We start from the raw sequence: 15,333 nt of genomic DNA on the forward strand, positions 1-15,333 counted from the left end.
CACCAATTAGAAAGAATGTATGCACCCGTGTTCATAGCAGCCTAATTTACAATAGCTAAGATCTGCAAACAGCCCAAGTGCCCATCAGTAGAGGAGTGGATAAAAAAGCTGTGGGACATGTATACCATGGAATACTATCTATACCAATGATGGCGAACCTATGACACACGTGTCAGAGGTGACACGCGAACTCATTTTTTTGGTTGATTTTTCTTTGTTAAATGGCATTTAAATATATAAAATAAATATAAAAAATATAAATCTTTGTTTTACTATGGTTGCAAATATCAAAAAGTTTCTATGTGACACGGCACCAGAGTTAAGTTAGTGTTTTTCAAAATGCTGACACGCCGAGCTCAAAAGGTTTGCCATCACTGATCTATACTAATAAAAGCCTAGGTGATCCTCGTGCCCTCGTGTGTGACATCGTCACAAGATGGCCGCACGCACATAAGAGGTGGTGCCCAGCGGCTGCTCCATGCAGTGAAGCCTGGGGGTCCCGTGGCTCTGCACAGTGGGGAGGAAGTGGGTCGTGGCAGGTGAGGACAGTTGTGGGTGATCAGGCTGGCAGGGGAGGACAGTTGTGGGTGATCAGGCTGGCAGGGGAGGGCAGTTGTGGGCGATTGGATCTGCAGGGGAGGGCAGTTGGGGGCAATCGGGCTGGCAGGGGAGAGCAGTTGGGGGTGATCAGGCTGACAGGGGAGGGCAGTTGGGGTGATTGGGCTGGTAGAAGAGCAGTTAGGTGTCAATCAGGCCAGCAGGGGAGTGGTTAGGAGGCAATCAGGGTGGCAGGCAGAAGTAGTTAGGGGCAATCAGGCAGGCGAGCAGTTAGGAGCCAGTGGTCCCGGATTGTGAGAGGGATGTTTGACTGCTGGTTTGGGCAGTCAGACATCTCCCGAGGGATCCCATATTGGAGAGGGTGCAGGCTGGGATGAGGGACACCCCTCCCCTGTGCATGAATTTCGTGCACTGGGCCACTAGTCCTATATAATAAAAGCCTGATATGCTAAGTGTCCAGTCAGCCATTTAACCAAAGCATAATATGCTAAGGCTGTTCATTCACTTGCTATGATGTGCACTGACCACCAGGGGGGAGACAGTTACTGGTTGACCAGTTGCTATGACGTGCACTGACCACCAGGGGGCAGATATTTGACTGGTTGACCAGTTGCTATGACATGCATTGACCCACCAGGGGACAGATGCTCTAACCAGTAGGTTCGCTTACTACTGGGGTCTGGCCGATTGGGACTGAGCCAGATGGGCCGGACACGTCCTGGAGCCCTCATCTGGTCCCTCCCCAGCTGGCCAACCTCCTGCATCCCTTCCCAGCCCCAATCATGCACTGGTGGGGTCCCTTGGCCTGGCCTGTGCCCTCTCGCAATCCGGGACCTCTTAGGAGATGTTTGAGAGCCAGTTTCGGCCTGATCCTGCAGACCAGGCTGAATTCATGCACCAGGCCTATAGTGCCACTATAAAAAAGAAGGATCTCTTACTCTTTCAGACAGCACAGAGGGACCTGGAGAGCATCATGCTAATTAAAATGTTAGTCAAAAGACAGGTATCACATGATCTCACTCATACATGGAATCTAATTAACAAAATAAAACTGATGAACAGAGTGGATCCAGAGACATGGAAGCATGGAACAGAGAGCGAAATCTCTAAGGGAAGGCGGGGAGGGTGGGAGGTAATCAACCAAAGACCTTGTATGCATATATGCATAAGCCCATGGACACAGACAGTGGAGTGGTGAGGGCCTGGTGTGGGGCTGGGAGTGGGCTGGAGGGGGTCAATGTGGGAAAAAAAGGGGACATATTACTTTCAACAGTAAAGATTTAAAGTAAAATAAAAATGAACAGATGGATGGTAGATCCACTTGCTATGCAAGAAAATCCTGGAGATCCAGGAACAAGACAGAAGATCGCAGTTCAATTTTTCAGGCTTGAAAGTAGAAATAGCAGGTAGTCAATTATATTATAAAGAGTGGAGTTCAGAGGACAGGTCTAAGAAGAAAATACACTTGGGGTCAATACTGTTAATAATAGAGTGAGTATAAAATCCTTCAGCTAGTATTTAATGAATTCCTACAGTATATATTTTTAACTTATTTTTAAAAATCTTTTTCAATTACAGTTTACATTCAATATCATTTTGTTAGTATCAGTAATACAGCATAGTTGTTAATCACATACTTTACAAAGTGTTCCCTTTTGATATTTCCAGTATCAAGTGGCACCATACATAGTTATTCCAGTATTAGTATATTTTCTACAGTGTACTTTGCATTCCCATAAATTTTGTAACTACCAGTGTACTTCTCAATCCCTTCACATTTTCCACTCAGTCCCAACACTCCTCCCCTCTGCCAATACTTAATCTTTTTCCTGTATCTAGGAGTCTGTTTTGTTTGTTCATTTATATTGTCCTTTAGATCCACATATAAGTGAAATTATATGGTATTTATCTTCTCTGAATGACTTATTTCACTTAGCGTAATACCTTCTAGCTTCATCAATGTTGCCACAAACGGTAAGACTTCATTTTTTTAATGACTTTATTATTCATATTTTTGAGTAATTTTCTTCTACTTCTTAAAGACCCTTTAACATTTCTTGTAACGTTGGTTTGGTGGCAATGAATTCCTGTAGCTTTTTCTTGTCTGGGAAGCTCTTTATCAGTTCTTCTACTCTAAATGATAGCTTTTCTGGATAATCTTGATTGTAGGTTCTTGCTTTTTATCACTTTGAATACTTCCTGCCAATCCCCTCTAGCATGCAAAGTTTCTGTTAAGAAATCAGCTGACAGTCTTCTGGGACCTTCCTAAGTAGGTTACTAACTGCTTTTCTCTTGCTGCTTTAGAGATTCTCCCTCTTTTTAAAATTTATCTTTATTGTTGAAAGTATTATAGATGTCCCATTTTTTGAGTTTCTTTATATTTAACCTTTGGCATTTTAAAAAAATAATAGTTTGAATTTTAGAAAGAGGAAAGGAGAGGGAGAGAACAGTATCAATGTGAGAGTGGAACATACATGGGCTGCCTCCTACATTCCCCCACCAAAGATTGAGCCTGCAACCTGGGCATGTGCCCTTGAATGGGAATCAAACTGTCAAATCTTCTGGTGCACAGGACAATGACCAACCGAGTCACATCAGCCAGGGTTAACCTTTGGCATTTTATTTATGACATGTCTGGTGTAGGCCTCTTTGGGTTCATCTTGTTTGTGATACTCGGCATTTACTGGAGTTGCATATTTATTTCTTTCACCAGGTTGGGGAAGTTTCTCTTATTTTCTTTTTTTAAAGGTTTTCAATTTCTTCTTCTGGCACTTCCATGATGCGAGTATTGGTACACTCGAAGTTGTCCCAGAGGCTCCTTATACTATCATTTTATTCTGTTCTAATTGGGTGTTTTCTGCTTCCTTATGTTCCAAATATTGTTGTCTCTTTCTCTACCCCTCCATCCCTTCCATGTTCTCTAAAAATCAATGGAGGGAAAAAAAATCAATGGAAAGAATATCTTCGAGTGAGGATTAATAAAACAAACAAAAAATAAATAATAAAATAAAAGGTCAGAATATACTATGAGTAAGAAAAAACACACAAGTATTTTTTTATTTTATTTTTTGTTGTTGTTAATCCTCACCTGAAGATATTTTTCCATTGATTTTTAGAGAGTGGAAGGGAGAGGGAGAGAGAGAGAGAAAAAACATCAATGGGAGAGAGACACATGAAATGGTTGCCTCCTACACGCACCCTGACCAGGGCCAAGGATCGAACCTGCAACCAAGGTACGTGCTCTTGACCAGAATCAAACCCGAGACCCTTTAGTCTGCAGGCCAATGTTCTATCCACTGAGCCAAACAAATTAGGGAAGTATTTCTTATATATTTAAGGTGCTTAAGGAAAAATACTAAAGTTTTATGAAAAGTCAGTTTGGAGTATGAACTATAAAACTGTTCAACACTATTTACAGAATAGATAAAATTTGTTTAAAATTCATTTGTAGAAAACCTTCTAGTCATGCATGTATCTTCATTATAACCGAAGGTATCACAACAAAAGATTATAAAAACATTTAAAATACAATTTTACATAATTTTTATTTACACTTTAGAATTTAAACAACTGCTGGGAACATTTTCTGTGGGGCAATGTAGTCTTTTTTTTTTTTTTAATCTAAAACTTTAAACTTCAAGAAAGGCTCATTAATGTTTTTTAAGGGCAAGCAACAAATGTGTTAGCTGAAAATAGCCACCTTATTGATTGTATGTGACACATACTTGATTGTGTGAGCCTAGAGAGCCTCCCCACCTCTGTTTCTCCTCTGAGGGAGGAAGTCTTTGTGTGCTTTTGTGCACTGGTTCTACTGAATTCATTACAATAGAGATAGACATTTGATATTCGTAACGATCCAACATCTGAGCAATCTTCTTTCGAGACACACCGTGTTTATTCCTCCTAACAAAAAAGAGAAAGATTTTAATTCTTTTTAGAATTTATAGGCTTAGAGAGTAAGTTGCTTTAGAGTAAGAGTACCAACTCTAAATTATATTTAGCAAATAAATACTAGAAGGTACATCTCATTTACCTGCATTTTATACCAAAGAATTTATACTGGTTCTCTCAAAAACTTCAACAGTATTTTTAAAAGGTTTAAAGATACCATAAATCGGAGCAAAATGTTAAATAGTTATACCTTCATGACACAGAACTACTGATTCACTGAACCACTGAATTAATCTCCCTTCTTTTAAAAAAATAAAATAAAATATTATGAGAGTCAGTTTTCTTTTTGATATATAGTTTTAATTGATTTCAGAGAGGAAAGGAGAGGGAGAGAGAGAGAAATAACAGTGAGACAGAACTATTGATTGGCTGCCTCCTGCACGCCCCACACTGGGAATCAAGCCCACAAATTGGGCATGTGCCCCAACTGGGAATTGAACCGTGACTTCCTGGCTCATAGGTTGACACTCAACCAATGAGCAACATCTGCCAGGCGAGAGAGTCAGTTTTGAGAATTACAGAATTGAGTGGACCTGTAGGACTTACAAAAATCCACATCAAATATTTATCACTTTTTAAAACTTATTTTAGGACATGTCCCATGTTTGTATTTTATGTACTTTTCTGTGAATTTACTTATGAAAACAAGAAGCAGTTTAAAAATTATTCTTGACCCTCAAAGAACTTTTTATAATTTATCCTCGCAGTTTTCTATAACTTGACTTGGACATGGCAAAACACACAGAAATGTATTACACATTTAATGTTATAGTTCTAGATTTACTAATTCACTTTTCCCAGAAAAAGGACACAGAAGGAATGTTTACTTTTCAAAAATAGTGGTGCTTATGTTAAAGATAAGAAGACAAAGCAAAAGAAAGAGAAGACAGAAGACTAAAAAAGAAACCTCAGGTTGGAAATTGGCAAGATAACAAATTTTTTAAAAATATATTTTATTGATTTTTGACAGAGAGGAAGGGAGAGGGATAGAGAGCTAGAAACATCAATGAAAGAGAAACATTGATCAGCTGCCTCCTGCACATCTCCTACTGAGGATGTGCCTGCAACCAAGGTACATGCCCTTGACCGAAATTGAACCTGGGACCTTTCAGTTCGCAGGCCGACGCTCTATCCACTGAGCCAAACCGGTTAGGGTGGCAAGATAACAAATTTGATGATTCAATCAATTTTATACAAAAAAGCAAACTATACCAGACATCAGTTAAACTGATTTTAGTTTGTAAATTCAATTTATATTAAGAATTATAATAAATTTCAACAGTCCCTTAAATGAAAAAAAAGTCTAATTATATTTCATCAACTCATTTGTTCATCATAACCCAGATATCTTTATTATTTAAACTTCTCTTTTACCTGAGGTGCAATACACACAGAGCAGGTAAATAATACCATATATTAGTAAATCTATCTGTTTATTTATTTATATATAAACACATGGCATATAGGTCAGAAAGGGAAAGTAAGGTAATCAAAGGAATGAAAGACAAGGGGAAAATAATTAAATTAGTTGGATACCACACAGAATAGCACTTAAAGCTGGAAGAGGGCAAACTGAGGTGTGACAAATAAAAATGATTTTAAAAAAAGGGAGGTGATGGTTGCACAACTCTGTGAATATACTGAAAACTACTGAACTGTACACTTTTAATGGGTAAATTGTAAACTATGTGAATTTTATCTCAAAGTTGTTATCAAAAGGGAGGGGTGTGAAAATGAAGGAAAAAAAGTCACAGTCAGGAAAACCAGTACTGTGAGGAGAAAGAGATAAAAGGTCAACACAAACAGAAGAGCAGGGTTGAAAGTAATACAAGTCTACAATTCCTCAACACAAATTCTGAAACATAAAATGCTCTGAAAACTCAGGGTTTTGTTGACTCATAGCAGCAAAACATAACCAGACCTGTACTCATTTGGCAGCACGATCTTCTTGAACTGACAATAGATTATGTAGTGTTTCTTAACTATTTAGACTGCTTAGTCATGATTTGCCATAGATATAGTAAGATACTGGATTATGACGAGCTGCCCAAACTCTGCGAGGGGGTGTTTTGACTAGGTGTTTTGACATCACTATATTACCTTTCTAACACCCCGCTACCCTCAAGTCTGATTTCCAAAACACATTGATTCCAACAATCTTGGTTATGGGATTATAGAGCTGTAGTAGTGAAGATGAAAAGAGGGAGCAAGATGAAAGTACCAGGTAAAAACGTTATGGGACCTAAAATGGGAAGGCAATGAAGTTGGAAGGAATATGCAGAGAAGTGGCCTTGCTCAAAACCAGAGGGAAAGTTCTAATTTTTTCCTCAAACATTCTTAACAACTACAACAAAAAGTTAATAAAGTTTAACAAGCAAGGTGTCTTAAAAACACTGAATTAAAGTCAATGTTGCTCTTAACAGAAAGTAAGAAGTAGTGGTTCCTAATCATAAGCAGTAAAGACATGACAAGCAAAGCTAGTGGACACTGATCATGTAAAGGAGAAAAGAAAGAAAAAAGAAAAATATTCAAAATAAATGAGTGTCTTACTTTTCTAATTCTTCAGGATCAAATTTCCACCAAGTTTCAGGTTCATGAAACTCTACTCTGTATCCTTTTCCTATGGCCTACACAGAGGAAAGGAAGAAAACACAAACCCAGAGAATACTTCTTATAAGGTAAAAAGAAGGCAGATACAAATTTCATTTAGATAATACTTCTAAATTTGCTCCACCAAGAAAAATTTTACTTTTAAAATAATATGGTTTACAAAAATTTTAAGACCACTTAATGGTAAAATTCCAATTACTATCTTCAAGTCCAGGCAAAACTAACAAGATAATCGTATTCCTTAATAAGCACCATTCCCACATTTTTTAAATTAAGTAAACATTCATATTTCTTTAGAAAACAAGGACAATGTTTTAATAATAAAGATCAAAGTAACCAAAATTTCAGAATATAAAAAAATTAGTAAGAATAAAATATAAAAATACTCTCATATTTCATATTTACCATTTCCACATATGGTTTCATTTCCCAAGCCTGTGTATTAGTGTTGTCTATTATAACTGGAGATCTCCCCTGATTGATAGCTTGTTTAGCTGAAATAAAAAATGAATTTAAAAAACAAAAATAAAAACAAAGAACTATTAGGGTTAAAATACACAAATAAAACTTAAACTTTCATTACTAAGAAATTTTCTACATCTCCATACTGAAAACCAAACCTATGCAATCTCTTTATTGCCATGGAAAAAAGGACTCTGCTAGATTAAAAGGAATTACGAGACACGATCACATGCCCTGTGTATTCTCCAGACCAGATATTGGTTTTGACTAACTGTAAAGGACATTTTTGGGAAAATACTTTGTGCTTATACCTAGTGAAGAGTTTAGTCTAGAACTAACTTTCATTTATAGGAAATACAGGAATAAGTTACATTTGAATATGGTCTGAATATGGAAAGAGGTGAACATTTATTGACATGGAAAGATGGAGATTTGTTAACTGGAAATGGCAAGTTGCAAGATAATATGCAAGTATGATCTTACTTTGGTCAAGATATAAAGATCTGGGAAGAGTTGCTAAGATATCAAAAGTAGCATTCTATAGGTGGTAAGAATATTTGCCATTTTATGCTTATCTGTATTTTCCAATTTCTTACAATTACAAATAATGCTTTTGGAGTATTGGGATGACATTCTAACTAACTGAGCTATCCAGCCAGGGTACAAATAATGCTTTTAAAAAAATGCTATGGATTTATTATTCCTTACCAGCAAAACTTTATATACCAACTAACCAGTTGGTATATATACTAACAGCTCAACAGACTTTGTGGTTATTTTTTTAAATTATTATTTTTATTTTTCAATTACAGTTGACATACAGTATTATATTAGTTCATGTATATACCCCAGTGATTAGAAATAGACATTACAGAACTTACTAAGTGATCACCTCGATAAATCTTGTATCCATCTGACACCAGACGTAGTTATTATAATATCCTATCTAATAATAGACAAACATGGTAATTGACCATACCCTCGCTACACCTCCCATAGGCTAATCAGCAAGATATGCAAATTAACCACCAACAAAGATGGCGGCTAATTTGCATACTGCAGGCAGGGCGGGTCAGCACCATCCTGCCTGCCCCACCCTGCGTGCCCTGCCGCCATCCAGGCCTGCTATCTGTGACCCGGGGTGGCGGGCGTCCCATGTGAGACCCGACCCGGGGCAGCCGGGCGGTGCAGCAGCGATTGGCCGGCCCGCCCCGGCGTCCTGTGTGCGATCCAACCCGGGGTGGCTGGGCGGAGCAGCAGCGATCCGCTGGCCCACCTGGGTGTCCCGTGTGCGACCTGACGCAGGGCGGCAGGGCGGGACAGCATGGCTCCTCTGTCACCCCAGCTTCTTCATCACAGCTCCCTTGGGGGCTTAAGCCTTTAGTTGGACATCCCCTGAGGGCTCCCTGGCTGCCAGAAGGATGTCTGACTGCAAGCTTAGGCCTGATCCCCCGGGGAGTGGGCCTAAGTCGACAGGTGGACATCCCCCAAGGGGTCCTGGACTGCAAATGGGCGCAGGCCGGGCTGAGGGAACCCCCCCCCCCCCCAGTGCACAAATTTTTGTGCACCGGGCCTCTAGTTTACTATAATCTCCATGCTGTACTTTACATCCCCATGACTATTCTCTAACAACCAATTTGTACTTCTTACCTTGACCTTTTTCACCCATCCCTACAACCTTCCCATCTGGCAACCATTCAAAATGTTCTCTCTATCTATGAGTCAATTTCTGTTCTGCTTGTTTATTATTATTATTTTTTTAGAGTCAAGTCCAGGAAGCGCAGAAAGTCCCAAACAAGATGAACCCAAAGAGGCACACAACAAAAGAAACCAAAAAAGAGGCACACACCAAGACACATCATAATTTAAATGCAAAAGGCAAAAGACAAAGTGAGAATCTTAAAAGCAGCAAGAGAAAAGCAGTTAGTTACCTACAAGGGAGTTCCCATAAAATTGTCAGTTGATTTCTCAACAGAAACTTTGCAGGTCAGAAGGGAGTGGCAAGAAATTTTCACAGTAATAAAAGGACCTACAACCAAGATTATTCTACCCAGCAAAACTGGTTAATATTTCTTAGGACTATGACTCAAACTGGGAGCTGAAATTTTTAAATTTATGTCTTTTAAAAAGTATGTCTCCCTATCCCTACACCATCTCTTCTCCCATGAGGTGAAAATCACTGCCACAGTGAACCACTGTTATGACAGAAGTGTATAACTCTTAAGTATAAACAGACAAGAAATATAATTAAGAACTCATAATAAAATTTAAAAGGCTGAGGCAAAATGTAATGATAGAGAAGTTTTCTTGGGAGTTAGTAAGTTCTACATAATGAAAACATTTATACAGAGGTCCAGGGCAGACAGAATTCTAAAGGTTAGTTAGTTAAATAGTAATGACTATGGCTGAGTACATATTTGGAAGAAGGTATCTCTAAATACCAATAGAAATTTAGAATTTGGATCATATTAAATAGGACACCGAGATGCTGCCCACTGCTCTATCCCCAATCATAAAGTGACCAAATCTTTCATTAAAAACAAAACAAAAATAACACCCAAAAAAACCATGGGCCTCAATCCACAATCCATGAAATTAAATTTTTGAGCTACATGGGCTCTAAGGTCCTCTGCAGGGAGAATAATCTGTGATGATAAATCTAGGATGTGCTTCAAATGAGATGCTGGTGCCCTAGTTGGTCACACCGCTCTCTAGGCTCTGCAAAGCAAGGGAGGTGAATTAGATGAAAAATTTAAAGTAACTCTCTTAATGTCTGATAGTTAGGCCTACTCTTCCAAGGTGTTAAGTTCCAGAAGAAGAGTTTATCAACAAATTAATGGGAAGATCATCCTCTTTCCTAAATCATCATCATCCAATACCACATTGCAGGGCACTGCACTTCAGGAAAATAGAGCTCCTAAAGAAACAATGTTTGAATACCTAAATAATAAGTGTCATTTTCTTAAACAAATTAACTATCATATTCTAAGAAAGAGAATATTGATACCTTGGAGATGTTTTCAATTTATAAGCAGTCTAAGATGAATTTAGATTCTTCTAATAAAGATGAGACAGACAGACATTCTCAGAATATGGCCTAGCCTTTAAAGGATGCAATAAATATTTGTTGAAAAGAGAAATTCTACCCTAAATAAAATAAGTCCTGCTTTAATTTCAAAATGTCTAATTGCTAGTTCTCAATTTTCTACCTGAAAAAGGTAGAAATTACTTTTAAAAAGTCAGTATTTATTATACTAACAAAACCAGTAGTTTATCTAGAAATCACTGTTTTGTTCAGCAGTATAATTCATGTGGCATGAACCTTATAATGAAAATTTTAGACTAGTTCTGCAAACAGAAAAAATGTCCCACACAAACAAAAGCTTCCCAGTCTACCAAAGGTATACGGCTCTGCCCACTGCCTATATTCATTCTACTTATCACCTATTCTCATTCCCCTAACTTTAGGCCAATAACACCACACATTTTGGGGAATTGCGGTATCAACATTATTTTATTTGGGCAATAATATCCTATGGCAATTTTTTAGAAATTAAAAATATTAATTTTTTTGAGATTTTTATGCCACTAATATATTTGGAAATATCCTACAATGTCATAAAACCAATAGTAGGAAATAGTCTTAAAAATCAAACTTCTCTGACATTTACTAATAAATTTTCCTATGAAACCATGGACTGCAACAGAGTGAAACATTTTAATAAAAAATATCCTCCCTGAAATTTCTTATTTTGAAAATTAAGAAAAAAAAGCATTTATCCTGCCTTAGCTGGTTTTGCTCAGTGGATAGAGTGTCAGTCTGAGGTCTGAAGGATCCTGGGTTTGATTCCAGTCAAGGGTACATGTCTGGGTTGCAGGTTTGATCCCAGTAGGAGATGTGCAGGAGGTAGCTGATCAATGCTTCTCTCTCATCAGTGATGCTTCTATCTCATCTCTCTCTCCCTCTCCCTTCCTCTCTGAAATCAATAATAATAGTAATAATAATAGCATTTATCCTGTTTTCCTGTACATACTGTACTTTAGGGTGACCCTAGTTGCTAGTTCCAGTTGAGAGGAAGCTCCCATTACATAAGAATTCTAGCTACTAAACAGGGAAGGAACACTAGACCTAGAAAAATCACCATTTTGCAACCCTTAATGAAAGAACTAATTCAGGAAACATTTCATTGTTGGATAACCCATTAGATACAAGTTTGACAGAGAACTTGGTAATGGAGGGAACAGGTTGTCCCTTTGAAGCTACTTGTAAAAAGAGAAAAAAAGCCTTTCTTTTTCCTTGTTGTAGCCTTCCACAATTTATGAGAAGCACCTGTTAAACCCCAAGACTGTTAGCTCCTGATTCAACTAGCCCCTCTGTACAAACTGCAAGACAAGTTACTTTCAAGGCTACATTCTTGCATACCCCTCTTCCCTGCTATTTTTGCAACTCAAGGATAATTTGCACTGAGAATTCTTTAGTTAGTAGCAAGTTCCCTTCACCCTCCTCTTCAAACAAGCCTCTTTTGAATCTTCATAACTTTTACTCTAAGCATGTTTTACGGGCTTAGGAAAAATACTGAAAAGACACCACCCTAGTCCATCTGCCGACTGTCTCAGCCCCAAATACCCTCCCTTCCTTGTCACCCAGCAACAGCAGCCATTACTCTTTAAAAGAGTAATGGCAGCTGTTTACCTGCCCTTGTATTGGTTAGCAATGCACTGGCCCTTTCCCTTCGGGTAAGTAAAAATAAACTTTCTGCATCTATCTCTTCTTTTAGTAGTGAATTCTTTCACAGCATCACCTGCCAAAATGTTAACACTGATCATTCTTAGCATCACTAAAAATGAGATAACCAGACTTTGCTTACCCCCTGCAAAAAAAGTTGAACATAAGTAATCCTCTTTTTTGTGTTTTGTTAATCCTCACCCAAGGATATTTTCCCATTGATTTTTATTTATTTATTTATTTTTTAAAATATATTTTATTGATTTTTTTACAGAGAGGAAGGGAGAGAGATAGAGAGTCAGAAACATCGATGAGAGAGAAACATCGATCAGCAGCCTCCTGCACATCCCCCACTGGGGATGTGCCCGCAACCCAGGCACATGCCCTTGACCGGAATCGAACCTGGGACCTTTCAGTCCGCAGGCCGACGCTCTATCCACTGAACCAAACCGGTTTCGGCCCCATTGATTTTTAGAGGGTGGAAGGGAGGGGGAGAGACAGAGAGAGAGAAACACCTATGTGAGAGAGACACATCGATCAATTGCATCCTGCACACATTTAACTTCTATTTAAAGCAATATAGAGGAAAGAGAAACAAGTTAAATAGTTACCATATGTGTGGACGGAAAAGGGGCCACAAACGAAACCTAACAAGTTCAGGGGAGGCCTGCATGGCAGCCTTACAAACTCAAGAGATCTAAAGCAACCATATAGGATGGTCTGAAATTAAAACTTCCTAACTAAAAGCAAGTCATGGTAGGCAGTCATATCCTAGGATAGTATCTTCCTTGACAAAGGTCAATCTTTACCTTAATTGAGCCAGTTTATTCTCTTTGCACCTACAATAACATGCCTTTGGAAAGTCAGAATAATCCCCCTTTTCCCAGACCCCTCAGGGCACAATCTCCCACCAGAGGACCAGATCACAGAACCCCTTTGTTATATTATTTTCCCACATACCATCTCTATGTGCTGTAAATGTTAATTGTTAGCCATCCTATACCCACCAATGTAAAAGAAGTGTGGTGGCCGAAACCGGTTTGGCTCAGTGGATAGAGCGTCGGCCTGCGGACTGAAGGGTCCCGGGTTCGATTCCGGTCAAGGGCATGTACCTGGGTTGCGGGCACATCCCCAGTAGGTGTGCAGGAGGCAGCTGATCGATGTTTCTCTCTCATCGATGTTTCTAACTATCTATCTCTCTCCCTTCCTCTCTGTAAAAAATCAATAAAATATATTTAAAAAAAAAAAAAAAAAAGAAGTGTGGTGTCTGTTTTACTGTTTATCCAATCTCAGAGATTTCCCCACTTTGCTTTATCCCAACTCCCTAATCTATGAGCAGTGGATTTCATGTAACCCCATACACCTTCCCCTTTGATGCTGATGTATAAAATAAGTAGTAAATATGCTATTTTTCTGGAGCATTTTCTCAAAGTTGAGATTTTGGTTCCTGGCAATTGTAGTCAGTTTGGCTCAAATAAACATAAAAATTCTTACAAGTTTGGACATTTCTTACATCGAAACAAGGAAGCAAATAGACAACTACAGGATATGGGATATTCTACAGGACAAACAACCAAATGTCATCAACAAATTAATGGTATAAGGGTTAAAAGAGGAGAAAATGCTACACATTAACAATTAAAACAAACATAAAACCAAATGTACTGCAAGGACCTTGTTTGGATCCTGATTCACACAAAACAACTGTAAGTACAAACAGTTGTTAAGACAATAGGGGAAATTGGATTACAGACTGGATATTACATGATGTCAAGGAATTGTATGCGTTTTTTTTAGGTGTGACGATGGTATACCATATTTAAATAACATTAAGTAAGAAGGTGGTTAATTTGAAATGCATAAAGTATAATGTCTAGAATTATTTCAAAATGCTTTAGTAATTAGAAAAGGTGAGGAGTGAAAACAAAAATAAGGTCAATATAGCAACTGATATGGTAACTGATAATTCTGAGTGATGAGTATATGGGATTCATTATAATCTCCTGACTCTAGGTTTACATTTTCTCTTAATAAAATGAATTTGTTTAATTATCAATTCATTCTTCATCTATTAAAAAATAAATTAACTTATACTATATGCATTTACTTACATAGTTCTAGACCAAGTTTTCAATCTGACTGCAACATGAGAATGCCTGAGTAACTTTCAAAAAAATACCAATGCTTAGATCCACTCCAGACCAACTAAACCAGAATCTCTGGGGCTAACTCAGGCATAGGTGTTTTTTTTTTTTTTTTTATGGGGGGCAAGGGGGGGGGGAAGAGGGAGAAATTAAAGAGAGAGAGAGACCAATCATTAACAATTAAAACATAAAACTGGACAGGGGATCTAACCCACAACCTAGGTACATGGCCCTGATCAGGAATCGAACCTGCAACTTTCTGGTGTACAAGATGACACTCTAACCAACTGAGCGACCTGATCTGGGTCAGACATAGATTTTTTTTAAAAAGGTCCCAAAGTAATTAAAATGTGCAGCCAAGATTAAGAACCATTATTCCATGGTGAAAAGAAACTGACCCATGTGTTTCTAATAAATGTATTAACCCTTTGCACTCCGAACCATTCCGGACATTGGCTACCAGCTACTCGACGCTACTTTGCGGCGGAAACGTGCATTTACAGACCCTCGTATTATTTAGTATAATTTTGGAACCAAGTATCGTATTATAATGATACTGGACTTATATGAATTGGGTGACATCGAGGAATGTATATTTGCAAAAAAACCAATATTTTATTGTTTATAATTTTGTACAGTATGATAAGTTTTGTAACACTCCCCAATATGCATTACAGGCTGATTAGTGCATGTTTGACAGTAATAAGTGGTTTGACGCCTGCCACCAGGTGTTTTCCTGTTAGAACACACAATGCAGTCCCGTTTTCTTTGTCCCACATTGGGAATATGTAGTTTATTGTTTAATCCGACACAAAACCCGCTGACATTTCTTGTATATATCTTAGTAATTTTACGATATTTTGATTTAATTTCTTGTGCCAT

The 15,333-nt window shown here is 38.1% G+C and overlaps 1 protein-coding gene across 3 annotated transcripts in view; it reads right to left on the reverse strand.

Moving 5' to 3' along the window:
- Positions 1 to 2,056: 2,056 nt before the first annotated feature.
- Positions 2,057 to 15,333, reverse strand: part of N4BP2L2 (NEDD4 binding protein 2 like 2) — a 32,184-nt gene continuing 18,907 nt past the window's right edge. For 2 of the 3 annotated variants that reach the window (XM_070409346.1, XM_070409348.1), the window contains 3 exons: positions 7,525 to 7,613; positions 7,060 to 7,136; positions 2,057 to 4,461 (listed from right to left, as the gene is read on the reverse strand). In XM_070409346.1, coding sequence (XP_070265447.1) covers positions 4,260 to 4,461; positions 7,060 to 7,136; positions 7,525 to 7,613 — 368 coding nt within the window. In that variant the 3' untranslated portion in view covers positions 2,057 to 4,259. The remainder of the gene's footprint in view (positions 4,462 to 7,059; positions 7,137 to 7,524; positions 7,614 to 15,333) is intronic. The other variant, XM_070409347.1, reaches the window with a different exon arrangement.

This window comes from Myotis yumanensis, unplaced genomic scaffold (genome assembly GCF_028538775.1).
Source record: "Myotis yumanensis isolate MYYU_CA2020_CCGP unplaced genomic scaffold, mMyoYum1.0.hap1 SCAF_3, whole genome shotgun sequence".
Lineage (NCBI taxonomy): Eukaryota > Metazoa > Chordata > Mammalia > Chiroptera > Vespertilionidae > Myotis > Myotis yumanensis.